Source organism: Oncorhynchus masou, chromosome 13 (assembly GCF_036934945.1).
Source record: "Oncorhynchus masou masou isolate Uvic2021 chromosome 13, UVic_Omas_1.1, whole genome shotgun sequence".
In the NCBI taxonomy this organism is placed as follows: Eukaryota; Metazoa; Chordata; class Actinopteri; order Salmoniformes; family Salmonidae; genus Oncorhynchus; species Oncorhynchus masou.
The window spans coordinates 67,752,815-67,778,838 of record NC_088224.1 but is presented as its reverse complement, the minus strand read 5'-3'; the positions used below and the strand labels follow the sequence as shown (position 1 = coordinate 67,778,838).

The 26,024-nt window shown below is 44.5% G+C and overlaps 3 protein-coding genes across 3 annotated transcripts in view; 1 reads left to right on the top strand and 2 right to left on the bottom strand.

Annotated features, from left to right (window-relative positions):
- LOC135553405 (dynein heavy chain domain-containing protein 1) overlaps positions 1-8,142 on the top strand; it is a 47,078-nt gene extending 38,936 nt beyond the window's left edge. Inside the window, 11 exon segments of the mRNA XM_064985539.1 lie at positions 556-632; positions 1,005-1,181; positions 3,000-3,178; positions 3,399-4,436; positions 4,557-4,728; positions 4,816-4,926; positions 5,502-5,727; positions 6,219-6,310; positions 6,605-6,754; positions 6,965-7,584; positions 7,695-8,142. Of these exon segments, the coding sequence (XP_064841611.1) occupies positions 556-632; positions 1,005-1,181; positions 3,000-3,178; positions 3,399-4,436; positions 4,557-4,728; positions 4,816-4,926; positions 5,502-5,727; positions 6,219-6,310; positions 6,605-6,754; positions 6,965-7,584; positions 7,695-8,075 (3,223 nt within the window). The 3' untranslated portion in view covers positions 8,076-8,142.
- Positions 8,143-8,201: 59 nt separating this feature from the next.
- rrp8 (ribosomal RNA processing 8) lies at positions 8,202-12,982 on the bottom strand. The gene is made up of 8 exons (XM_064984841.1): positions 12,816-12,982; positions 12,429-12,551; positions 11,979-12,270; positions 10,970-11,891; positions 10,680-10,809; positions 10,461-10,567; positions 8,801-8,897; positions 8,202-8,707 (listed from the first exon to the last, which is right to left on the bottom strand). Exons 2-8 carry the CDS (start codon positions 12,531-12,533, stop codon positions 8,591-8,593), a joined length of 1,770 nt encoding a protein of 589 aa, XP_064840913.1. The 5' UTR covers positions 12,534-12,551; positions 12,816-12,982; the 3' UTR covers positions 8,202-8,590.
- A 90-nt stretch (positions 12,983-13,072) lies between these two features.
- Positions 13,073-18,776, bottom strand: dhx40 (DEAH (Asp-Glu-Ala-His) box polypeptide 40). The gene is made up of 17 exons (XM_064984840.1): positions 18,375-18,776; positions 18,082-18,227; positions 17,758-17,877; positions 17,366-17,602; positions 16,834-16,900; positions 16,614-16,745; positions 16,327-16,426; positions 16,145-16,231; positions 15,876-16,058; positions 15,669-15,749; positions 15,287-15,444; positions 15,057-15,171; positions 14,837-14,945; positions 14,626-14,720; positions 14,476-14,545; positions 14,130-14,358; positions 13,073-13,854 (listed from the first exon to the last, which is right to left on the bottom strand). The coding sequence occupies exons 1-17, from the start codon at positions 18,550-18,552 to the stop codon at positions 13,733-13,735; spliced, it is 2,229 nt and encodes a 742-aa protein (XP_064840912.1). The 5' UTR covers positions 18,553-18,776; the 3' UTR covers positions 13,073-13,732.
- Between the last annotated feature and the right edge of the window lie 7,248 nt (positions 18,777-26,024).

Sequence of the window (26,024 nt, the reverse complement as noted above, 5' to 3'; positions counted from 1 at the left end):
CACAGACTGTGTGGACAATTATTTAAGACTGAGACTCTCTCCAATACAACCCAACATTGCAGTTATGTGCATCCTTTCAATCACACCCTTCTCATTAACCTGTGGTGAGTTATTTACAATTGTTGATGAACAAATAAGGATTTATATGTAAGATGGTTAAATAATGAGCAAAATTATTGATTATATTATTATTTGTGCCCTGGTCCTATAAGATCTCTTTGTCACTTTCCACGAGCCGAGTTGTGACAAAAACTCACACTCATTCTTATGTTTAATAAATGTATTGTATAGTGTGTGGCAGGCAGGCTTACAATGATGGCAAAAAACAACATTTGTGAATGCGCTGACCATGGTGCTAGAGGGGGTCCGCAGCTGGAGGTTGAATGTTAGAAGGGGTACGGGACTATAAAACGTTTGGGAACCACTGACCTAGGGGAAACATCACAGTTAAGGTCAAACAAAAATGATTTGTCCATTTTGTGTTTAAGAAATGCTGATTGTGTATTTTGCTTCCCCATCAGGGCATCTTCCAGGTGACGACACCACAGCTCAGAGGGAGGGAGAGTATGAGCTTGTGGTCAGTGCTGATGACCCAGACCTACTGGACAAAGTCAGGCAGGGTTCAGAGAAAGGTGAGCTAATGGAGTTAGTACATATTGTGCTGGAGGAACATTTTGATGTTTGTGAGACTGATACTGGTTCCTTTCCTTGAGGGGCTTTACTATTTGTCCCTCACTCACATCATGTTGTGAGCCTGGTGGTTCCAGATGTGGTCCAGTATGGTTCAGTTGGTAGAGCATGGTGCTTGCACCGCCAAGGTTGTAGGTTCGATTCTTGGGGCCAATCATACGTAAAATATATGCAAGCATAACTGTAATTCGCTTTGGATAAAATGGCATATATTAGCTGTGTGTGCTCTTGCAAACAAAATTTGTCACTGTCAACATGACATGAGTGAAATTATGGCACAAACAGACTAAGGCTATCATTTTGTTTCCGTGCAGGATTGAGGGTGTTGGTTACCCACGTGGAGCGAGCAGTCCCCAGCCCAGAGTTCCTGGAGGTGTTGATGCGGCCGGCAGGGAGCCATTCTCCTGGTCTGAGACGACCTGTTCAGACAGCCCATCCAGAGTTTTGTCTGTTCCTCAGCACTCCACTACCAGTCAGACTCATACTCAATGGTAGGAAATATACAGTGCCTTGCGAAAGTATTCGGCCCCCTTGAACTTTGCGACCTTCTGCCACATTTCAGGCTTCAAACATAAAGATATAAAACTGTGAAGAATCAACAACAAGTGGGACTCAATCATGAAGTGGAACGACATTTATTGGATATTTCAAACTTTTTTAACAAATCAAAAACTGAAAAATTGGGCATGCAAAATTATTCAGCCCCTTTACTTTCAGTGCAGCAAACTCTCTCCAGAAGTTCAGTGAGGATCTCTGAATGATCCAATGTTGACCTAAATGACTAATGATGATAAATACAATCCACCTGTGTGTAATCAAGTCTCCGTATATATGCACCTGCACTGTGATAGTCTCAGAGGTCCGTTAAAAGCGCAGAGAGCATCATGAAGAACAAGGAACACACCAGGCAGGTCCGAGATACTGTTGTGAAGAAGTTTAAAGCCGGATTTGGATACAAAAAGATTTCCCAAGCTTTAAACATCCCAAGGAGCACTGTGCAAGCGATAATATTGAAATGGAAGGAGTATCAGACCACTGCAAATCTACCAAGACCTGGCCGTCCCTCTAAACTTTCAGCTCATACAAGGAGAAGACTGATCAGAGATGCAGCCAAGAGGCCCATGATCACTCTGGATGAACTGCAGAGATCTACAGCTGAGGTGGGAGACTCTGTCCATAGGACAACAATCAGTCGTATATTGCACAAATCTGGCCTTTATGGAAGAGTGGCAAGAAGAAAGCCATTTCTTTAAAAAATCCATAAAAAATGTTGTTTAAAGTTTGCCACAAGCCACCTGGGAGACACACCAAACATGTGGAAGAAGGTGCTCTGGTCAGATGAAACCAAAATTGAACTTTTTGGCAACAATGCAAAACGTTATGTTTGGCGTAAAAGCAACACAGCTCATCACCCTGAACACACCATACCCACTGTCAAACATGGTGGTGGCAGCATCATGGTTTGGGCCTGCTTTTCTTCAGCAGGGACAGGGAAGATGGTTAAAATTGATGGGAAGATGGATGGAGCCAAATACAGGACCATTCTGGAAGAAAACCTGATGGAGTCTGCAAAAGACCTGAGACTGGGACGGAGATTTGTCTTCCAACAAGACAATGATCCAAAACATAAAGCAAAATCTACAATGGAATGGTTCAAAAATAAACATATCCAGGTGTTAGAATGGCCAAGTCAAAGTCCAGACCTGAATCCAATCGAGAATCTGGAAAGAACTGAAAACTGCTGTTCACAAATGCTCTCCATCCAACCTCACTGAGCTCGAGCTGTTTTGCAAGGAGGAATGGGAAAATATTTCAGTCTCTCGATGTGCAAAACTGATAGATACATACCCCAAGCGACTTACAGCTGTAATCGCAGCAAAAGGTGGCGCTACAAAGTATTAACTTAAGGGGGCTGAATAATTTTTCAAGCCCAATTTTTCAGTTTTTGATTTGTTAAAAAAGTTTGAAATATCCAATAAATGTCGTTCCACTTCATGATTGTGTCCCACTTGTTGTTGATTCTTCACAAAAAAATAGTTTTATATCTTTATGTTTGAAGCCTGAAATGTGGCAAAAGGTCGCAAAGTTCAAGGGGGCCGAATACTTTCGCAAGGCACTGTATATACCAGTACATACTTTTCTTTCTGCTCATGAAAGTAGTAGTCTGAGCCAGAATGGCCTATAGGGCAGGAGCCTATATCCTGTTTCTATAGCGTGAGGCTCCTTGATGTACAAGTACACCACCTCCCTGGACAGGACCCAATGAAAGTACTAGGTTACTACATTAATTCTCCATTGTGTCCCCACAGAGATCCACCCGTCTATACTGTCTGAGGTGTATGTCATTGACCTCTCTCTGAGCTCCACTGAGGTGCAGGAGCTCATGTTGACAGAGCTGGTGCAGTCCGAGTGTCTGGAGCTGTGGGTTCAGCACTGTCTCGTCAACACCGACAAGAAGGCACTGCAAGACAAACTGTGCCAGGAAGAGGTGACCCAATAAGAATGAGACCTATATTTCTCTGGCTTTAGAATATAGTATATTACTCCGTGCTATACTATATTGTGCATCCCAAATGACACCCTATTCCTTATATAGTGCACTACTTTTAACCAGAGTCCTGTACACTATATAAGGAATAGGGTGCCATTTGGGAATCACAATATGTGTTTATAGCAAAGGATTTATTCCCTTTATTCCCTCTCCCCAGGTCTCTCTAATGGAATACATCCTCCAGTCCTTCACCCCTCTGCTGCAGGACCCGGAGTTCCTCCCCCGGGTGTCAGCCTGTCAGACAGCCTCCCAGAAGCTGCAGGCTGAGATTATGGAGCTGAACCTGGAGCTGGATCGCCACAAGCCCCTCCTGGCTGATTTCCACAGAGTGGCAGGGCTGGCCACAGCCCTCTACCAGGCCCTGCAGGAGGTGGCACGCCTCTCCCCCTTCTACTTGTTCCCCCTGAGGAACTTCCTGTTTGCTGTGAGGGGGACGTTAGTCCTGAAGGGCCGACCTGATGTTACCTTTAGTGGAGAGGTAGTGACAGGGGCAGTCATGGCAGAGATCACACACAGGATGGTATCTCACCTGTTGGCCCAGTACCGGCCCTGCCTGTTCCAGAGCCATGCAACGCTGCTGAGGCTCCTGGTGTCTGTGGCTCTGTTCCTGCACAACGAGGGCTGCTCGGAGGTGGAGCGGTTGGCATTCCTCAGGGGCCTAGGAGATATGGACCTCCCAGTAGATGCTTCCACACCAGCCTCACCTCCACCATCTTCCTCTCCATCTCAGCATCATGTGCTCCCCAGCTGGGTGCCTCCTCACATCCACACAGAGGTCCTCCGGCTACACAACATCCCAGCCTTCACAGGGCTGCTCTCATCCCTGGCCACCTCTCCCAGCCAGTGGCAGGAGTACCTGCGCTTCCCCTCCTCTACAGTGGTGGGGCCTGTCCCCTGTCGCTCTCACTCCCACCTGTCCACTCTGCAGAGGGCTCTCCTCTGGAAGACCATGCTGCCCCACTGCCTGGCTGCTGTGGCTGAGGACCTGGCTGCCTGTCATCTGGGCCAGCCCGTGCGGTCAGCGGTAGCTGGGGCCCCTCACACCGGCTCCCCAGAGGCCCTCTCCCGCTTCCTGAACAAACACAATGGGCCAGTCATAGTCACACTCCCAGGCCCAAGCAGAGATGGTTGGGCTAGCATCCAACCACTTCACTGGCTGAAACAAGTGTCCCAGTACCAAACAGACAAAAGAGCGGTAATGCTTATGTCTTACTTACACACAAACATACCTTTTGTGTTCAATTTAAATCAGATTGCCATTATATCCAGCATTCCAGTTTTGTGTAATGATCTTCTAAATGACTGTTGATTTCAGGTGAAAGTCATATCATTTGGAGCTAAATGCCAGAAGGAGGTCATCCTCTCAGCACTGAAGATAGCTGTTCATGATGGCAATTGGCTGGTCTTTAACAACTGTCATCTGTTAGACCAATGGGATGACGAAGTGGTGTGTCAACTCAATCAGTTGATATCCTGTGCAGCCAAAGGTGAGAATCACAATAATAATCACCAATCGTATCCACCCTGTGTAATCTCATATCTAATCCTATTATAATTTCCAGGGCATCAAACAGATGTGGAGACAGAGGGCCTCATTCCAGTTGGGCTGTGTGCAGGTAGTCGGGTCCACCCACGCTTCAGACTTTGGTTTATCACACGAGGATACAACCCACTCTCCATCCCAGGTACTCAATAGAACATACTATCACAGACACCTATTGTTCTATGACTGTTAAGTCTTAGGATACTTCCCAAATGCCACCCTATTCAAAATATATTGTGAACTACTTTTGACCAGAGCTTTATGGGCGCCTGGTCAAAGATTAATGGCTCTATTCAATCGGTGTCGCAGAATTTCTGCACATAAGCCCAATTAAAATTTAAAGGGAATGTTCCCACATTGGCGGAGATTGCATTCACTGTAAACGCTGCATGTCGGGTCAATCGGAAATTACCTTTCCATTTCTATCACACTGGGTACCTGTGGGGCAGTTGTTGGGGGGGGCTCAAGGTCACAACGGCAGGCAATGGCATCTAGGCTTTGATACCAGCAACACTCCGGATGCCAGCTCACTTCATGTCAGATTTTTTTCCATCAGACCCAGGATTCAAACTGGCAAATCTCTGGTTGCTGGCTCGACTCTCTAACCATTACCCCTGGGGGGTGGGGGTGCTTATTTGGGATGCATGGCCAAGGCATAAATACTATATAGACTGTATAGGGTGCCATTTGAAACTAATTGTCCTCTCCCCCTGGCAGCATCAATGAGAGTGTGTGCGCTGCGTCTGGTCTGTGACTCTCCTTGGGATGTGAAGGAGGAGCTGTGCTCTTCTCTGCGTCAGGTTGTGTCTGTCACTTCGTCTGCCCCAACCTCTGGTGTCACAGCCTGCACCATGGAACCCATGCTGCGCGCTGCCATCCTGCACTCTGTCCTGCTGCAACGACAGGCATACAAACACCTAGGCCAGGGAAACATCTATCACTGGTGAGATGACTATATATTGGTTATCATGATATCAGATGATCCAAAGCCCTGCGACAGGCTAGTGTCCTGTCAAGGGGGTGTACATGTACATCACAGGAGGCTGCTGAGGCTCATAATAATGGCCAGAACAGATCTAATGGAATGTCATCAAACACCTGGAAACCATGTGTTTTGATACCATTCCACTCCCATCATTATGAAGGTCCCACCAACCTCCTGTACTGTACATCAAGCTGCCTCACGCTACAGGAAACTGGAGAAACAGCTCATGCCCTATGGGCCATTCTGGCTCTGACAAAGCTTACTTACTCATGATAGATGATGAATATGACATATTACCACAACATTGGTTATATGCATCAACCAGTCCGTCCCACTCTGCTTGGAGGAAGTAGCGTAGGGGTCCCAGTGATGGAGCTCCAACACTTACAACCCTGATGTCATCCTCCAAATGGCACCCTATACAGGATGTTTTTATTTTTTTTCTCAAGGACTCAGGAGGACCTGCTGGCGCTGGTGGATGCTCAAGTCCGTATCGCCAAAGTCTGTGGCAACCCAACTGGGGCGCTGGAGTACATAGCAGGTAACGTTGCTTTCTCTACTTAGACCTTATGTAACAGTTGAGGACTCCCTGGTAACTAATTAAATGAAGAACCATTCCATAAATTGAAATGGATTTGTCAATGGTAAACATACTGTTCCATATTCTGTGAAAATACGAGTACATAATTTCTTGGGAATACATCCCAAATAGCACCATATTCCCTACATAGTGTACTACTTTTGACCAGAGCCCTCATCAAAAGTAGTGCACTAAATAGGGAGCCATTTGGGACAAAGATTTGATTTTGACCTTTGTGCTCTGGTTTGTTGATAGCCAACCTGGTGTATGGAGGCCATGTGGCAGACCTGGCAGACCTGGAGGCAGTGGAGAGTGTGTCTAGGGCCTGTCTCAGAGCAGCACCTCCTCTCTGGGGCAGTGGGCCTCACACTCTCTCCGATATCATCCACATACCTAGCCGCTGTGGTACTGAAACACTTCACTATTAACCAGCTTCAATTCCACAACAGACCCTACTTACATCACTAACACAATATATGTACTATATTAAAGACTAACTCATATCCTATGAATTTGAAGTACATTACCCTACTTACATGTTCAATCTTCAGCAGTCAGTCATAGGAATCTGTTCTTCTGAGTAAATTAGGAACATTTATTTTGCCATCTCTGCAGACTTATCAGGCCTGCTGCAAAGTCTGGAGCAACGTGTTCAGGCTTTGGCCAACACCAGCGACCCCTTGGTGTTGGGCTTTAGTGCTGGTTTGGCAGAGGAGCTGGTGAAGGTTCACAGCAACACCCTGAACACCCTGCTTCAAGACTCCCAGAAGCCCTTTGGCAGGGTCAGGAGCACCAACAAGCTGACCCACCCTACTCTGCTGCCAGACTTCACCCAGGCCAGGGACCGACTACTGGCCCTAAAGGAAAGTCTGGGACGCAAGGATGACATCAGGGTTGTAAGTGTTGGAGCTCCATCACTGGGACCCCTACGCTACTTCCTCCAAGCAGAGTGGGACGGACTGGTTGATGTGGTTTCCTCCCTGCATTCTGAGCTTCACCAGCCCATTCGAAACAGCAAGCCTGTCTCCTCTCTCCTGACCATCTCAAGCCTGTTCCGCTTAGAAAGGAGAGCAGAGCTGCTCAAGGCGTACCTATGTGATAAGGCCACCAGTGGTCCTTCCAATGCATACCGCCTGTCTGCCTTCTCCAACGCCAGGGGCTTTCTGGGCGCGTTAATCAGGGAGGCTGCCCATGCTAAGCAGAGGGACATCAGCAACATCTCTCTTCATTTCCAAGTACAATAATCTCTAAACTGCCTCCCAAAGCTACAAGTACCACTCATTTTTATTGGATTAGACCTACTAAAAATGATATTCCATTTATTGCTTTTACTTTGTCTTGCTAGGTGCTCAGTGCTGCAACATCCCCAGCCTCTCTTCCCCTGAGCGGTGTATATCTGTGTGGACTAGAACTGAGAGGGGCACTGTGGGATACGCGGCTAGGAGCCCTGCAGGACACGCTCTCCCCCCAGCCCTGCCTGCTCCCCCTCCTCTGGGTCAGAGCACGGGTGAGGAACACAGACACTGTCCGAGCCCCAGACAGCCCCCCCTGCAACACCTCCTCCCTGCCCCTCTACCACTGTCCTCTCTATCTGGACGGAGAGCATGGGGACAGTAGATACTGGGAACTGGCTGAGAATAACATTATCACTCGTGTCCCTCTATTGGCAAAGCTAGATCCTGTGCTATGTACACTAAGAAGAGTGAGGCTTGTGAGTACCCTGTGAGACTAGACTGCAGAATTCAATGCTGCGATTATACTGACGCACTTATTTCTAGACGCAGACAAGGTTTTTACAAAAGACTTAAAAATAATTCCTCTTTTTAAATCTGAAATTGTGCATAAGACTTAATGCAATACATTTATTTTGATTTAATAAAAAATATACCAATGTCAACAACTTTTGAACATGTTTTGTCTTTGAAACAGACATTTGAAAGCCCATAAAAGGTTTGAGAATATCAACAACCCTTGAAACATTGTTTGGGGTCAAAACTACCAGCTCATCTATGAAAGTTATTTTCATATTTACAGTAACAACCAGCAGAAGAGCCCTTTTATGTTACTGTCCATCCTGCTTGCCTCGTCACTGACTTCTCTCCCGGGGGTATGTCCCAAACGGCACCCTATTCCCTAAATAGTGCACTACTTTTGACCAGAGAACTATGGGCACTGGTCATAAGCAGTGCAGTATAAAGGGAATAGAGTGCCATTTGGCATGTACGTTTGGAACTGTTGCACTCATCGTTTCTTGTACACACAAGGCCTTAGCTCCAGTCCTCCAGCCTTCTTTATCCTCTCTGGAGCTTCTGCGATCTTCTCAAACTCAAAGGAGTAAAAGTGGCTACTCTCTGTGTCCTAAGGAGGGAGCAAAATGAATAGGGTAGGGTATTGTAACAATATATCACATAAAACATGCGCCTTCGCTGTTTACTATGATTACTGCCTCACCTTTGTGACCAACTTGAATCCCAGGCTGGACAAAGCACCCATGAAGTTCCGCACATTCTCAAATCTGCTTGCCACCTCTGCTATTTTCAGGATACCCCTGCAAAAAAAGACCCAAAGTGTTGATGACGAAAACATACAGTACCAATCAAAGGTTTGGACACCTACTCATTCCAGGGTTTCTCTTTATTTTTACTATTTTCTACATTGTAGAATAATAGTAAAGACATCAAACTATGAAATAACACATGGAATCATGTAGTAACCAAGTGTTAAACAAATCTAAATATTTTATATTTGAGATTCTTCAAAGTAGCCACCTTGATGACAGCTTTGCACACTATTGACATTCTCTCAACCAGCTTCATGAGGTAGTCACCTGGAATGCATTTCATTTAAAAAGGTGTGCCTTCTTGAAATATATTTTGTGGAATTTCTTTCCATCTTAATGCGTTTGAGCCAATCAGTTGTGTTGTGACAAGGGGGGGGTATACAGAAGATGTCCATATTATGGCAAGAAAAGGATTACTTCAAGACATGGTCAGTCAATCCGGAAAACGTCTAACTTTGAACCAGCAAAAAAAAAACAAGCGCTATGATTAAACTGGCTCTCAGGAAAGGAAGACCCAGAGTTACCTCTGCTGCAGAGGATACATTCATTAGAGTTAACTGCACCTCAGATTGCAGCCCAAATAAATGCTTCACAGAGTTCAAGTAACAGACACACCTCAACATCAACTGTTCAGAGGAGACTACGTGAATCAGGCCTTCATGGTCGAATTCCTGCAAAGAAACCACTACTAAAGGACACCAATAAGAAGAAGAGACTTGCTTGGGCCAAGAAACACAAGCAATTGAAGACAGACCGGTGGAAATCTATCCTTTGGTCTGATGAGTACAAATTTGAGATTTTGGGTTCCAACCGCCGTGTCTTTCTTTGGGAGACACAGACAAGGTGAACAGATTATCTCTGCATGTGTGATTCCCACCGAGAAACATGGAGGTGGTGTGATGGTGCTTTGCTGGTGACACGGTCAGTGATTTGTTTAGAATTCAAGGCACACTTAACCAGCATGGATACCACAGCATTCTGCAGCGATACACCATCCTATTTGGTTTGCGCTTAGTGGGACTATCATTTGTTCTTCAACAGGACAATGACCCAAAACACCCCTCCAGGCTGTCTTAAGGGCTATTTGACCAAAAAGGAGAGCAATGGAGTGCTGCATCAGATGACCTGGCCTCCACAATCACCTGACCTCAACCCAATTGAGATGGTTTGGGATGAGTTGGACTGCAGAGTGAAGGAAAAGCAGCCATCAAAGTGTTCAGCATGTGTGGAATCTCCTTCGAGACTTTTGGAAAAGCATTCCTCATGAAGCTGGTTGAGCAAATGCACACTGTTGGCAAAGATGTCAAGGCAAAGGGTGGCTACTTTGAAGAATCTAAAATACATTTTGAATTAACACTTTTTTTCTTACTACATGATTCCATATGTGTTATTTCACAGTTTGTCTTCTATTATGGAAAATAGTAAAAATAAAGAAAAACCATTGAATGAGTAGGTGTGTCAAGTGTTGACTGGTACCGTAGAAATACGGAAAATAAGTGCGAACACCTTCTACCCCGACATAGCTCTGTTTTTCTGCATAATATCGCTTACCCCATCACCAGCACACGGTTAGCCTCAACTAGGAAATCCCCAAGGTTGGTCCCCATAAGAGAGAGACAGAATACAGCTATGTCCACAGTGCCATCCTTGAGAGGTACCTGCAGACAGGTGGGAAAACAATAGACATTATTACAGAAAGAACACAGACTGCATAGGAAAACAGGCATGGATGAAAGAACACATTCAGCATCAAGGTAAAGTTGGACTCACATTAGCCATGTCACAGACAGTTACACGGTCACTGATAAGTGCCAAGTCAAAACTGTGCACTTCGTTCTTCACGCTCAGCGCAATTTTGCAGTCGCCGCAGCCAAAATCTGCCACCACCAGAGAGGCAGGCCTAGAATCAACACAAATGGTCTTACAAAGAAAGCCACACACTATTTCAATGTGGATCCCCCACCCCAGAACCAAGACAAGAAAAATACAAAAAGTATGCAAACAGACTTATTGCAAATACTGCAAGTATGTTAGGGTCAGAGAGGCGTAACACAACTCACTTTTGGCGTATGTAGGAGATTATGGCGTCAACAGGATTAGCTGGCCAGCGCTGGACCTGTGCCGTGAAGCCCCTGTGGTAGATGCCGAAGGCCTCGGGATCCTGCCTGAACATGCGTTTAGCCTCCCCACTAGACGTGGTGTACAGAACCTCGTTAATATAACGGAACCGCGCTGACTCCAAACGCTGCTCCATGCGGGACCTCAGAGCAGCCGAGCGGTCTGCAGAAGCCTCTTTCACCTCTATGGTGAGTGTCTCCTCCTGCTCTGCAGGTAGCTTTTTCTTTTCCGGGCTCTGGCCATGGAGCATTCTCCTGAGCTTCTCTCTCCTGCGGTCCTGCTCTTTGCTCTCCTCCTGTTTCCTTCTCTTACTGCCATGCAGCTCTGGGTTCTGCTCCTCCCTAACCATCTGAAGTTTCTCCTTTTCACCTGGGGGTTTAGAGTTACCTTGTGGCACTGCTTTTACTTGACTGCCCCCCTTGCTATTTTTCTCTGAAATGTTATTGTTTTGGACTGTTACTGTGCCTGGAGTGGAAGCAGTCTCAGTGAAGGTCATCTCTTTTCCCTCAGGAACCTTTTTACTTTTCTGTGTTTTACGCTCACCCTCTTTCTGCGGTTTGTTCTTCTTTGTCTGGCGTTGCGGTGTCTGGAAAACCGCTGTTTCCCTGTTCACATCAGATGCTGCTTTTGGTCCATCTTCTGTGTCCTTTTGCACAGAGGTCTCTGGGGGAGTGGTATTCTCTCCATTTTGAATTTTGAACTTGTTTTTACATTTCTTCTTGTTCTTCATCTTGTTTTTCCATTGCTTTCGGTTTAATCTTTCAATCTCAGCATCTGCTGCAGCTTTTTCTTCATCCTTGATAGATTTTGAATCTTGTTTACTACCGCCCTGAATGGACTCTGTATTCTTTACCTTTTTGAACTCTAGGAAATAGAGAAAGACAACCTCAAACATCTTTTCAACTTAAGACAATCCTGTTTACTCAATTGACAGTTTGTGAAACAACTCACCTGCTTTTAGTGGTTTCTTTGCTTTTATTAGCTTCTTAACAACAGGCACTGCAGCCTTCTCCTTGGCACCCAGATCTCCAATGACCTCTGTCTCTTCTCCTGAAGCGGCTACTTTATTGCGTCCTCTTTTGCTTCTTTTCTTCTTCCTCTTGGTGTGTGGTGTCAGTATGTCCTCTATTTCGCTGTCACTGCCTGCTTCATGAGGGGCACTATTGCTCTTGTTCCAGTTTGGTACTGACCCCAGTGTTTGGAGGGTCCGTAACAAACTCTTTTTCTTCCCAATACTTTTTGGCTGTTCGGAAAAGCATAATGACAGTGTCAAACCGAATACCAGTGTAAACCTAAATGTAACCCTCTATTTGAATATGTGGTCACTGGCAGAGTGAGTTATGCCTGGCTAGGCTTACATAGGTACATTTAATTATAAAGAAGATTGAGATGGCATCTTACCGTGATATTGGTCCTTTCAGACAGTTTGAAACTGCTGATGACCGTCTTGGTCAGAACTTTGGCTTCTGGGTCATCGTTCCACTCAGCCTCCTCTGCAAACAACATGCTTCACCAGCACTGTAACTAAAACGGTAATGCACAGAGTGAGCAAGTAAACAAGAACGCACGTGTATTAGAATAAATGGTCTCTAGACTTGTGATTTGTTTTTCAGTACTGGCAGTAGATTCCAGAAAAGCTGACAACGCTAACCTGCTTATATTGAACAAGCTAACTAGCGTTAGCTTGTTCAATATAGCTAGCGTTATATCAGACTACCTTATTTGGCAGCCATACGTCAAAACTGCTAGCAACGTTCATTGCGATGCAGAGAAGGCAACTTCACTCACCTGTCAGATTACTTATCAAAACGAGATGTTACTGGACTTAATTGAATCGATCCAATGTGTATGTTTAGAAGGTAATCGGTGGATATTGCCAATTTAGTTTAGCCACGTTCGACTCGCGCGTGGCTGGTCCAAAACAGGCGCATGTGAATGACGCAAGTCTCTCCGCAATGGTTGATGGTATATGAGTCTTATCTGGGTTTTTTATGACGACAAATGGAGCACACAAAAATACGTTAATAATAATGAAGCAATGGAAATACGAAATTAACCTTTATTACATAAGAGGCAGAGTTGTACAAAATAAATAGCCCGTGGTTATCCTGTTCTCTAATGTGCTGATTTGACAACACTGTTGGGTGACATATTGAAAAACTATGTGATTCTGTAATTGTCCTAAAACCAGTAGAGAACGGTTGCAGAGGCCCTCCACTGGCAATATTTACTCAAGACAAAAACGTTTAAGTATGAAACTAAAAGATAAATATACCACTAAAAGAAAACATAGCATAAAACATCTGCATTAGTAGACATTTGATATGACTACAATAATTCATTATCAGCACCTAGTCCATTATTGATATATGTTGAAATATAATAAATGCCATTTTGCAGACACTTCTATCCAAAGTGACTTACAGTCATGCATGCATACATTTGGCATATGGGTGGTCCCAGGAATCAAACCCACTACCCTGGTGTTACAAGCACCATGCGCTACCAGCTGAGCTACCAAGGACCATGTTTGACCCTGAACTCTCAAATTTCTGTGTTGTAAAACATTGTTCAGAACAACACCTGTGCAGTTTATTATAACAGACAGGCTTTTAACCCCTGAGTGGAGATTATTCTATCCTGGTCAGTCCAATAACTGAGTCTTTCTTCCCCTGAGGATAAGTGTCCAATGTCCTCCTCCTCTCTCACGATGCTTTGCCTTGTTGCCGCTCCCGTTTTCTCTGTAGGTAGCGAGCACGGGCATCATTCACAGAGCTTTCATCGTTCCGTTTCTCCAATTTCTTGAACATGTCTTCAGCAGACCCCTCTGGAAATTAACCAAACACACATAATAACCTCTATTAGATTGTCAAGCAGACACAACAAGCATACGGATCACCTGGGGGGCCTGGAAGGAACAGAAGAGGCACTACAGTAACTTAGCTTGTCCAATAGGAATGCTCATTACATCTTCCATTTAAAAAATCTTTGCTCCAATTAGAGGATTTTGAATGATAAAGGAGCAGCTACAGAAACATCAAATGTCATACAATTTTTTCTATACCAGTGAATTCATACTCATCACCCGAGTCAATCACCTACCAGTTTGTCTTTTAGCCGCTTCCTTGGTCACCCACTTGGCCACCTCCTCGTCCGTCACCTCCTCTCTGGCCACGCTGCTCAGCTCGTACACATCCACCTCATGGAGCTTAGGAAGCAGGTCCTTCACCCAGTCATAGCGGATGGGGCACACCGTCCGGATGTAAATCCGCGAAGTGACCAGCAAATCATGGAAGATCACCCAGTCCAGCTGGGCCTCCTGGTCAAACAGCTATGGGGAGGGGGAATCAGGTTATCACACAGAGCGATGGGGACTGATGTGTAATATGCATTTTGGGGATTTTATGGTGTTCTGAATTGATCAGAATATAGTCCTGGAAGTCTTTACCGTTGATGATGGATGAATGTGAACCATGGATCCATGCCCATCCATTGTGCAAAACACCTTCCCAACTGACCTGAGAGAACTCAAAAATGTTGTGGTTATCTTTCTTGACTTTTTAACATAACTGGGATTTTTTTTTTAAACAAGCTGTACCTTCTTGCCACATTGGTGAAGTAACCAGTGCATAGACATCTCCTGAACAGGTCACTCTTATTTCCATCAAACTTCTCCATAGGGAAATCTCTCTTCTGGAAACGATGCACATACCCTGATTATAAATCTGTACATATAATGGTCAGAGCTTCACATCATAGTTTTAGCCACACCAAAACTAATAAGATATGTAAACAAGCAACAAACTGACCTTTTGTAGTCTTATGAGGATCTCTCTGAGCTGGGTCTCCACGCTGAAGGCTGACTTTAGCGCCCTCCAGTGTATATAGTTGTCTTTACACCATGCTGAAGGGGCATCACTACAGTAGGCAGCAAAACAAGCTCATGTTAGATGGAGACCCATGAACATGAATGCAGTGAACATATAATTGAGCCTATTAAATACATTAAGAGGAGTTAATATTGTATACCTGGCCTTGCACTTCTCAAACACACTGAGCAGCATGGTGAAGTCATTACAGCTGCCCGCCTGCACACCCAACTGCCTGTGCTTCTTATCTGCCTCCTTCTGCTTCTCTGGATGGCCTGCAGAGAGAGCAATGTCAAACATTTAGATTAGAACCATGATGCATACATATGTATTTCTGACATAACCACATCTTCATTGATTAAACCAACGCCTCAGGCCGCTATTGTCCACCTGGCCTGATGAAAATGTTCTCCACAGACAGCATGGCAGCTACAGGCAGCAGGAGGTCCTCACACCCCTGGGAGGCAGCCTGGAGCAAGGCCCGGGTCAGCCCTGGGGGCAGGGGGAACTCTACCATCAGCTCACCAAGCTGGGTCACTTTACCTCTCCTACAGACAGGGGAGTGGGATATTGATAGAAGATAACAAGTGCTATTAAAGATTGAGTTATGATAGTCATGAAGAACTGCCAGTACTGTATGTGGTAGGTTCCCCTGTTATTGATGGTGAAAACAGCAGAGTTGTATCCCTATGTGGCTGTATATGTATCTGGTGAAGATTAGTATAAACAATGACAGATGTACACGGATATACAGTATGTCTATATCTCTCACCTGTCGATGGCGTCACATTGGTAAAGCTGTTTCAATGCTTCTAGGATGAACCTCTCCTCTGGACGGTCCAGGTAAGGGAACCTTAGAGAGACACCAAGCAACAATGGCCTCAAATTACTTGTTGGATTGTATTGTATTGTATTATCAACAGTCTCAAAAATGAACACTGGTTCCTCTGAGCACTTGAGAAAGTGGAGCTGTACCTACCTGATGACATCATGAACTCCCAGGCACTTGAGTGTGAGGATGACAGCGGTGAGACTGGTCCTCTGGATCTCTGGAACTGTGTACTCCGGCATGCACTTCTCCCAGAACGCCGGACTGTAGATCCGGAAGCACTTTCCGGCGGAGGTTCTCCCTGCCCGGCCCGCTCTCTGCAGGGCCTCGCTCCTACAACACCACACAACATTACAGTCCTGTTCACTAGGCATGAAACAAAAGGAAGCAGACTGAAACAGGGACTTCCTGGGACTTACTTTGAAATCGGAACCACTTCGAGGATGTCCATACCAACCCGTGAGTTGTGGTTGAGTTGCTTCACAAACCCACTGTCAACAATATACCTGCAGTGAACAAACGAGTCATGAAATTTGAGGCCTTGCCATTCTGTGGATAAATATTGCTCTATGCTGCTCTGATAAGCCTTATGGTAACTCACTTTATTCCATTGATGGTGAGGGACGTTGCTGCAATGTTGGTGGCCACCACACATTTCCTTATACCTGGAGGGGGAGGCTGGAAGATCTGCTTCTGCTGATCTGTGAGGACACAAATCATTCATATTATTTAAAAAGGAGTTTAAATGAGTCATGACTTTAAAATTTTGATTAAGCAAGCCAATGGCATGCTAAACTGTGTCCACTTGGGTGTGAAAGGGAACTCAATTTGTCTTTCTATGTGTGAATGTCACAGTGAGGGGTACTCGGACAGTGCACCAAACCCTACCAGTGGGCATAGATCCGTACAGGGGCAGGATCAGCAGCCCCTCCACTTTATGATCCTGCACATCGTAACGGTAGTCTATGGATTCAGCCTTCTCATACAGCATGTCACAGGCCTTCTCAATCTCATACTGTCCTGTTATAAACAGTTGTATTGACATTTTTTAAACCGTAATCAGTACATTCATATTCTGGAGATAATGTGTAGATTATCATTAGGTTACCTGTTAAAAACACAAGGATATCCCCAGCCATCTCACTGGTGTGCACATCCAATGCCACCTTGACAACCTGTCACAGACAAGTGGTTTGTTCATACTCAAAGTTTTCAGCCATATTTGTTTACAGACATTTTAGTAGAGACAATCTACATTGAGCAAAAAAATATAATCAAATAAACAACTTTGCCTTTTGTGAACTAACACTCACAGCTTTACTTTTTTATTTTTTCTACAAGCAATGACTTCTCTGATAGCTACTTAATTGAAGAAAAAATTACTTACAATGACTAAGATATGTGGTTGTCCAACCTAGCTATCTTAAGATGAATGCACTAACTATATGCTGCTCTGGATAAGAGCGTCTGCTAAATGACTCAAATGTAAATGTAAAGCAAGGAGTATACAGTATTAAATGGTGTTGATGGCAGTGTTTAAATGAGCTAAATCCTGGGGTGATACAATCACTGAATTTATTCATTATCAGACACTATACTAACAGTAGGCCTACGTCAGTATAAGCAAGCTCACTCCCTACCTCTTTAACGTAAACAGAGCTCTCTGTATCTTTTGGTCCTATGGCACAGCTAAACTTGGAGGTGACAGGAAATGTTCTTCCAGGGATGGTGAAGACAGGACAGCCTCCCAGGAACACAGAGAGCTTGTCTGTCTCCAGTGTGGCTGACATTACCACCACCTTCAGGGGGACAGAGCGACCCTTAGAGGCCTTATCTGGACTGGAGAGGGTCTGCTTCAACAGACCCAGCAAAATGTCCTGCAGTAAAGCACATAGTACACAACTGTTTAATCATTTGGGATTTGTTTTTCAGAAAAACAGCAGCCCCACCACTTGTTTTGGTATACGACTGAGGGATGGAGCTGGGGATATAATCAGATGACTGTTTTCAAGTAGTTGGCTCTATTACTGACAGTGTTAAGGCTCCTCTCATGGGCTTCATCCAAAATGACCACACTGTACTGAGACAGAACAGGGTCTGCCAGGATCTCTCTCAGCAGACAGCCATCCGTCATGTACTTCACCACCGTGTCCTGACAAAACACAAACACAAATCTCCTTTCAAGGACACACATTTGCTTATATACACTACAATCTAATTAATCTTTACATTCAAGTGACAATATGTAGACCCCACAGAACACTTTCAAGGTGCCTAAAATATAAGCTTATCTAATAATTTATGTGAAGTATCAATTTAAGCAGACAACTAGGTAGGTGTCATGTAGCGCTCTCACCTGTGTCGTGCAGTCATCGAAGCGCACTTGGTATCCGACCTCCCTACCCAGACTGCAGTGCATCTCCTGTGATACCCTCTGGGCTACAGTGATGGCTGCTACTCTCCGAGGCTGGGTGATGCCAATCTTGCCATTACCCCAAAATCCTACACAAGAAATACAACTTAACACCAACCCAAACCTTTCAGACCTCTCTATAAGGACAGCTCATACACGAAGGCTATAATAAAGGGTATAGAGCTTTCGAGTCAATTTTATATTCTGTAGACACAGGTCCCATGGTACAAACGTACCTGCTTGATGCAAGTACTGGGGAAGTTGAGTCGTTTTCCCACTGCCAGTCTCGCCAGTGACAACCAAGAATGAATTGTCTTTGACAGCCTGCTGAAGTGTGGCCTTGTGTTGATAGATCGGCAGGTTCTTTGATTCGTCTAAATCTCCCTTGGTATCCCACTTCGTCCTTTTCGACATTATGGACTCGTATTGTTGTTCACTACACGAAGGAGAATGATGACAAAAGCTGGTTCAAATAGCGTATATTACACGCATACACTAACAAAGAGTAAACACATAACTGCTCACTTATATAGAGTTGACTCTCCGACACAATATTCTAACTTTTAGGTCGTAAAGATTCTAAGTTACACACGTTTCCGTCAGCAAAACGACGAAACACAGCAACTTCCGGACGCAATGCATTCTGAGTTTTCATTGGTCCCTGTCGTTGGCAAATTACCCTGACGTTATATTTTAAACCGCTTCCCCAAATCTGAAAAAGTATTCTTCTTCTTCTGTGGGTTTAATGGCGGACTACAACCCCAAAAGGTGTATTGCCGCAACCAGCTGGACGGGTTGAAAAAAAAAAGTAAAAATGAACACAAATAAAAATAGTAAATTGACAAAAACGAAACGTACACTTCTTCCTTCTTTCAAATCTCCATATGTGCCTTATCAGACTTTAGGGCCTGAGAGGGTGGTACAGCCTGTGAGAATTTTCCAAATAACTCTATATTTTCCAGGACCTTTTCTCCACTTTGGCAGTGCCATTAATCAACAAAGCCACAAAGTCCACCCTCTTAGCCTTTAAAATAGCAGGGTCCTGCTGGTGAAAGGCAACCCCTGCAACCTGCAGTGAAGGCTTATCCACCACCATGGACTCTTCAGGAGCATTGTCACATTTTCATCACTTTATAACACATTATGTTATATTTTCCACAACTTGGACATCTCGGTTTCTCCCTTCTGCAAACACTTGAAACATGACCAAAAAATTTACAGTGATCACACTGTAATTGGTCTTGGGATAAGACTCTGTAGTTTATATACCCCAGCTACACTTGAGTGGGGAGAGACTTCTTGTCAAAAAACAAAATAACAGATAAACTATTCACTTTTTCATCATTCATCACAGGATTTATCCGACGTGCATCAATCACTCCGGGAATATTTTTCATCTCTTCAACATTGACCTCCGATGAGACGCCAGATATGACCTCCTTGAAGGGTGCACTGTTCCGAAGAGACACACACGACCCGTCACATGCTGACCACACCACTCGCGTCACGTTCGTTGCAGAATAAATGTACACATACATGTTATTCAATCATTGTGACAGCGAGCGCCTGAGTGACCATGCGTTAAAATAGAAGTTGGTTATATTTGTGACGCTCAACACATTGCAAGTCCTGCCTCTCAAATCTCCTCATTGGTTTTTAAGAGCATATACCCACGTGGGTGATTGAAAGATGAACTGACGTCCACACTCCAGTTGGTTGTAGTAATGCACCGTAAAGTTGGTTGCCAACCACCATATAAAGTCTAAAGAAGAAATAGAAGCCTGTAGGAAGGAGGAGAGATGACAGGAAATGAATTCGGTTTACTGTTTTATCTGTGAATTAATTGTTGGAGTAGAGGACCTTGTGCATTTCAGGTAAAATAACAACCCAATGTTTATATCCCAGGACAAATTAGCTAGCAACAGCAAGCTAGTTAGCTAAATTGCCATAAATGTTTAATGCTTTTCAACCTGTCCCCAAATTAATGTAATTGGTTCAGAGTTTGTTTAGATATTTCAACCTGCGTGTCCTGATTGCTTCAACATGTGCACGAGAGTGTCTGGTTTGGTCAGCATGTCAGACTTATCAAATCGGGTGAGACGCAACACAAGTTCCTTCTGATCCGCAGATGTACAAAAAAAACAAATAAGCCCGCCTCTCGTGATTCTCACAGATTTCATTTACCCATCACTCTCTCCACCAGTTTGGATAGCTCAAATGGATTATTCAAGATTGGTATTTCGATCAACTGCTCCTCATTAACAAACCGTACTCCAACAAGATAGGAAAGGACATTCTCAGCACTATACATCACTCCTTTTTCCATACTTTTGGACAATACTCCAATTCTCCTTGATTCAACCGCCATTAGATTCACAATCCACTTCAGCGTCCGCTTCCACCATCTTCACCACCACCTCGTTTGGGCCACACTTTTCAACTGAAAAGTCACTGCAGAAGTATTGCTTAAATGCACAGTTTTCAATGATTAAATTTAGTAATATGCAAAAATTCATGAGAAAACATATAATTGGCATTAACATACAAGTGTTCGATTGCAACGGTGAGCCAATTGTTTCAGTATTGACGAGGGCTGCCTTTTCCAAGCTAAATTGACCAAGAGGCACCTCCAACAACAACAACACATAAAACCTCACATAATTCTGGCCAAAAATTCTGGCCAATTTCTCACAACCTGTGGCATATGGGCTTTTTATGTGAGCGCCGATGCCCCCTGATAAGCAGTGCCCACTTTGTCAAAGGCAGGGGAGCAAAATATTTTGTTTGTCCATTCTCACCACGCCTTTCCAGGTGCTGTTGGAAATAGCCTATCCTAAATACCCCAACCAGAAGCCATGGATTACAGGCAACATCCACACTGAGCTAAAGGGTAGAGCTGCCGCTTTCAAGGAGCGGGACTCTAACCCGGAAGCTCATAAGAAAATCACGTTATGCCCTCCGATGAACCATCAAACAGGCAAAGCGTCAATACAGGACTAAGATTGAATCCTACTACACTGGCTCCGACGCTTGATGGAAGTGGCAGGGCTTGCAAACTATTACTGACTACAAAGGGAAGCACAGCCACGAGCTGCCCAGTGACACGAACCTACCAGACGAGATAAATTACTTCTATGCTCTCATTGAGGCAAGTAATAATAGAAAAATGCATGCGAGCACCAGCTGTTCCGGACGACTGTGTGATCACGCTCTCCGTAGCCGATGTGAGTAAGACCTTTAAACAGGTCAACATTCACAAGCCCTCTCATTCTAACATTATCCACCGTTGTTGCAACCCCTACTACCAGTCTGTTCAACCTCTCTTTCGTATCATCCGAGATTCCTAAAGATTGGAAAGCTGCCGCGGTCATCCCTCTCTTCAAAGGGGGTGACCCTCTAGAACCAAACTGTTATAGACCTATATCCATCCTGTCAAGTCTTCAAAAGCCAAGTTAATAAACAGATCACTGACCATTTCGAATCCCACCGTGCCTTCTCCGATGTGCAATCCGGTTTCCGAGCTGGTCACGGGTGCACCTCAGCCACGCTCAAGGTACTAAACGATATCATAACCGCCATTGATAAAAGATTGTACTGTGCTTGTACTGTGCAGCCATCTTCATCGAACTGGCCAAGGTTTTCGACTCTGTCAATCACTGCATTCTTATCGGCAGACTCAACAGTCTTGGTTTCTCAAATGACTGCCTCGCCTGGTTCACCAACTACTTTTCAGACAGAGTTCAGTGTGTCAAATCGGAGGGCCTGTTGTCCGGGACTCTGGCAGTCTCTATCGGGGTACCACAGGGTTCAATTCTCGGGCCAACTCTTTTCTCTGTATATATCAACAATGTCGCTCTTGCTGCAGGGGATTCCCAGTTTTTAGGGCCTTCCTCTGACACCACCTGATATAGATAAACACTGGAGTGATAGATGTGCAGATGATGATGTGCAAGTAGAAATACTGGTGTGCAAAAGAGCAGAAAAGTAAATAAAAACAATATGGGGATGAGGTAGATGGGTGTGTTATTTACAGATGGGCTGTGTACAGGTACAGTGATCGGTAAGCTGCTCTGATAGCTGATGCTTAAAGTTAGAGAGGGAGATATAAGTCTCCAGTCTCCAGTGATTTTTGCAATTAGTTCCAGTCATTGGCAGCAGAGAATTGGAAGGAAAGGCGGCCAAAGGAGATGTTTGCTTTGGGGATGACCAGTGAGATATACCTGCTGGAGTGCGTGCTATGGGTGGGTGTCACTATGGTGACCAGTGAGCTGAGATTAGGCGGGGCTTTACCTAGCAAAGATGACCTGGAGCCAGTGGGTCTGGCGATGAATATGTAGCGAGGGCCAGCCGACCAGAGCATACAGGTCGCAGTGGTGGGTGGTTTATGGGGCTTCGTGATAGACCGCATCCAGTTTGCTGAGTAGAGTAATGGAGACTATTTTGTAAATGACGTCGCTGAAGTCGAGGATCAGTAGGAGAGTCAGTTTTACTAGGGTATGTTTGGCAGCGTGAATTAAGGAGGCTTTGTTGCGAAATAGAAAGCCGATTCTAGATTTAATTTTGGATTGGAAATGTTTAATATGAGTCTGGAAGGAGAGTTTACAGGCTAGCCAGGCACCTAGGTATTTTTAGATGTCCACATATTCTAAGTCAGAACCGTCCAGTAGTGATGCTTGTCGGGCGGGCAGGTGTGGGCAGTGAACGGTTGAAAAGCATGCATTTAGTTTTACTAGCGTTTAAGAGCAGGTGGAGGCCACGGAAGGAGTGTTGTATGGCATTGAAGCTTGTTTGGAGGTTTGTTAACACATTGTCCAAAGAAGCGCCAGATGTATACAGAATGGTGTCGTCTGCGTAGAGGTGGATCTGGGAATCACCCACAGCAAGAGCGACATCATTGATACAGTGCCTTGCGAAAGTATTCGGCCCCCTTGAACTTTGCGACCTTTTGCCACATTTCAGGCTTCAAACAAAGATATAAACTGTATTTTTTGTGAAGAATCAACAACAAGTGGGACACAATCATGAAGTGGAACGACATTTATTGGATATTGCAAACTTTAACAAATCAAAAACTGAAAAATTGGGCTTGCAAAATTATTCAGCCCCCTTAAGTTAATACTTTGTAGTGCCACCTTTTGCTGCGATTACAGCTGTAAGTCGCTTGGGGTATGTCTCTATCAGTTTTGCACATCGAGAGACTGAAATATTTTCCCATTCCTCCTTGCAAAACAGCTCGAGCTCAGTGAGGTTGGATGGAGAGTATTTGTGAACAGCAGTTTTCAGTTCTTTCCACAGATTCTCGATTGGATTCAGGTCTGGACTTTGACATGGCCATTCTAACACCTGGATATGTTTATTTTTGAACCATTCCATTGTAGATTTTGCTTTATGTTTTGGATCATTGTCTTGTTGGAAGACAAATCTCCGTCCCAGGTCTTTTGCAGACTCCATCAGGTTTTCTTCCAGAATGGTCCTGTATTTGGCTCCATCCATCTTCTCATCAATTTTAACCATCTTCCCTGTCCCTGCTGAAGAAAAGCAGGCCCAAACCATGATGCTGCCACCACCATGTTTGACAGTGGGTTGGTGTGTTCAGGGTGATGAGCTGTGTTGCTTTTACGCCAAACATAACGTTTTGCATTGTTGCCAAAAAGTTCAATTTTGGTTTCATCTGACCAGAGCACCTTCTTCCACATGTTTGGTGTGTCTCCCAGGTGGCTTGTGGCAAACTTTAAACGACAGTTTTTATGGATATCTTTAAGAAATGGCTTTCTTCTTGCCACTCTTCCATAAAGGCCAGATTTGTGCAATATACGACTGATTGTTTTCCTATGGACAGAGTCTCCCACCTCAGCTGTAGATCTCTGCAGTTCATCCAGAGTGATCATGGGCCTCTTGGCTGCATCTCTGATCAGTCTTCTCCTTGTATGAGCTGAAAGTTTAGAGGGACGGCCAGGTCTTGGTAGATTTGCAGTGGTCTGATACTCCTTCCATTTCAATATTATCGCTTGCACAGTGCTCCTTGGGATGTTTAAAGCTTGGGAAATCTTTTTGTATCCAAATCCGGCTTTAAACTTCTTCACAACAGTATCTCGGACCTGCCTGGTGTGTTCCTTGTTCTTCATGATGCTCTCTGCGCTTTTAACGGACCTCTGAGACTATCACAGTGCAGGTGCATATATACGGAGACTTGATTACACACAGGTGGATTGTATTTATCATCATTAGTCATTTAGGTCAACATTGGATCATTCAGAGATCCTCACTGAACTTCTGGAGAGAGTTTGCTGCACTGAAAGTAAAGGGGCTGAATAATTTTGCACGCCCAATTTTTCAGTTTTTGATTTGTTAAAAAAGTTTGAAATATCCAATAAATGTCGTTCCACTTCATGATTGTGTCCCACTTGTTGTTGATTCTTCACAAAAAAATACAGTTTTATATCTTTATGTTTGAAGCCTGAAATGTGGCAAAAGGTCGCAAAGTTCAAGGGGGCCGAATACTTTCGCAAGGCACTGTATATACAGAGAAAAGAATCGCCCGAGAATTGAACCCTGAGGCACTCCCAGAGGTCCAGACAACAGGCCCTCCAATTTGACACACTGAACTCTATCTGAGAAGTAGTTGGTGAACCAGGCGAGGCAGTCATTTGAGAAACCAAGGCTATTGAGTCTGCCGATAAGAATGCGGTGATTGACAGAGTCGAAAGCTTTTAGAAAGGCAGGGCAGGATGGTTATGGGTCTATAACAGTTTAGTTCTAGAGTGTCTCCCCCTTTGAAGAGGGGGATGACTGCGGCAGATTTCTAATCTTTGGGGATCTCAGAGAGGTTGAATAGGCTAGTAGTAGGGGTTGCAACAATTTCTGCAGATAATTTTAGAAAGAGAGGGTCCAGATTGTCTAGCCCAGCTGCTTCGTAGGGATCCAGATTTTGCAGCTCTTTCAGAACATCAGCTGTCTGGATGTGGGTGAAGGAGAAGCAGGTGGGACTTGGGCAAGTTTCTGAGGGGGGTCCAGAGCTGCTGGCCGGGGTAGGGGTAGCCAGGTGGAAAGCATGGCCAGCCGTAGAAAATGCTTATTGAAATGATCAAGTATCATAGATTTATCGGTGGTGACAGTGTTTCCTAGCCTCAGTGCAGTGGGCAGCTGGGAGGAGGTGCTCTTATTCACCATGGACTTAACAGTGTCCCAAATATTTTTGGAATTAGTGCTACATGATGCAAATTTATGTTTGAAAAAGCTAGCCTCGATGCTAATGCAGTACGCCACAGGATGTGTTTGTGCAAATAAATTAACATGAGCTGTCATGTTAACAAACAACATATCCTAAAAACAGGACAGGTCAAAGTAAAATGGACAATATGGAATGGACAATCACAACTGTTGTCCAGGAGTTTCACCCCATTGTCATGATCAGTGGTTTCAAGTTTGCATCCGTCAATGTTTGACAAGCTGATCACAGTGAATAATAAAATACTTCCACATTTTTACCGCTGTGTAAAACACATTGCAAATAGCCTTGCGATTACTCCTGATAAAGTTGGGGAGCTGATATTCAGAGCTTAAATATCCAAATTGTTTAATCAAAGGAATCAGGACTAATAAAGCCAATGCAATGGCCTGTTTTACAAATGGTGGGCCTACCACATGGATGGGAATTCATCAAATTCTATTGCCGCGACATGGTAGGCTACACCCCAGTTGTCAAGAGACGACAACTTTTGGACATAGTTTCTTGGTGTTTTACAAATAGTAGGCTTACCACATAGATGAGCATTCATATAATTTTATTTAAGGCAACATTGCAGGCTACACCTCAGTAAGTATGGACTGACACTGACGCCTTTTGGATGTATTTTTTTGGTTCCGATTTTTTGCGGTACAGACCA

Coding starts and splice junctions, on each gene's coding strand:
- rrp8 (XM_064984841.1), bottom strand. CDS start 12,533: ATGTTGTTTGCAGAGGAGGCTGAGTGGAACGATGACCCAGAAGCCAAA. Junction 12,271..12,428: donor CTGAAAGGACCAATATCACG/GTAAGATGCCAT, acceptor TTTTCCGAACAG/CCAAAAAGTATTGGGAAGAA. Junction 8,898..10,460: donor AACCGTGTGCTGGTGATGGG/GTAAGCGATATT, acceptor CTTTTTTTGCAG/GGGTATCCTGAAAATAGCAG.
- dhx40 (XM_064984840.1), bottom strand. CDS start 18,552: ATGTCGAAAAGGACGAAGTGGGATACCAAGGGAGATTTAGACGAATCA. Junction 15,172..15,286: donor GAACATTTTCATCAGGCCAG/GTGGACAATAGC, acceptor CTCTCTCTGCAG/GCCATCCAGAGAAGCAGAAG. Junction 14,946..15,056: donor TTTGAGAAGTGCAAGGCCAG/GTATACAATATT, acceptor TGCCTACTGTAG/TGATGCCCCTTCAGCATGGT.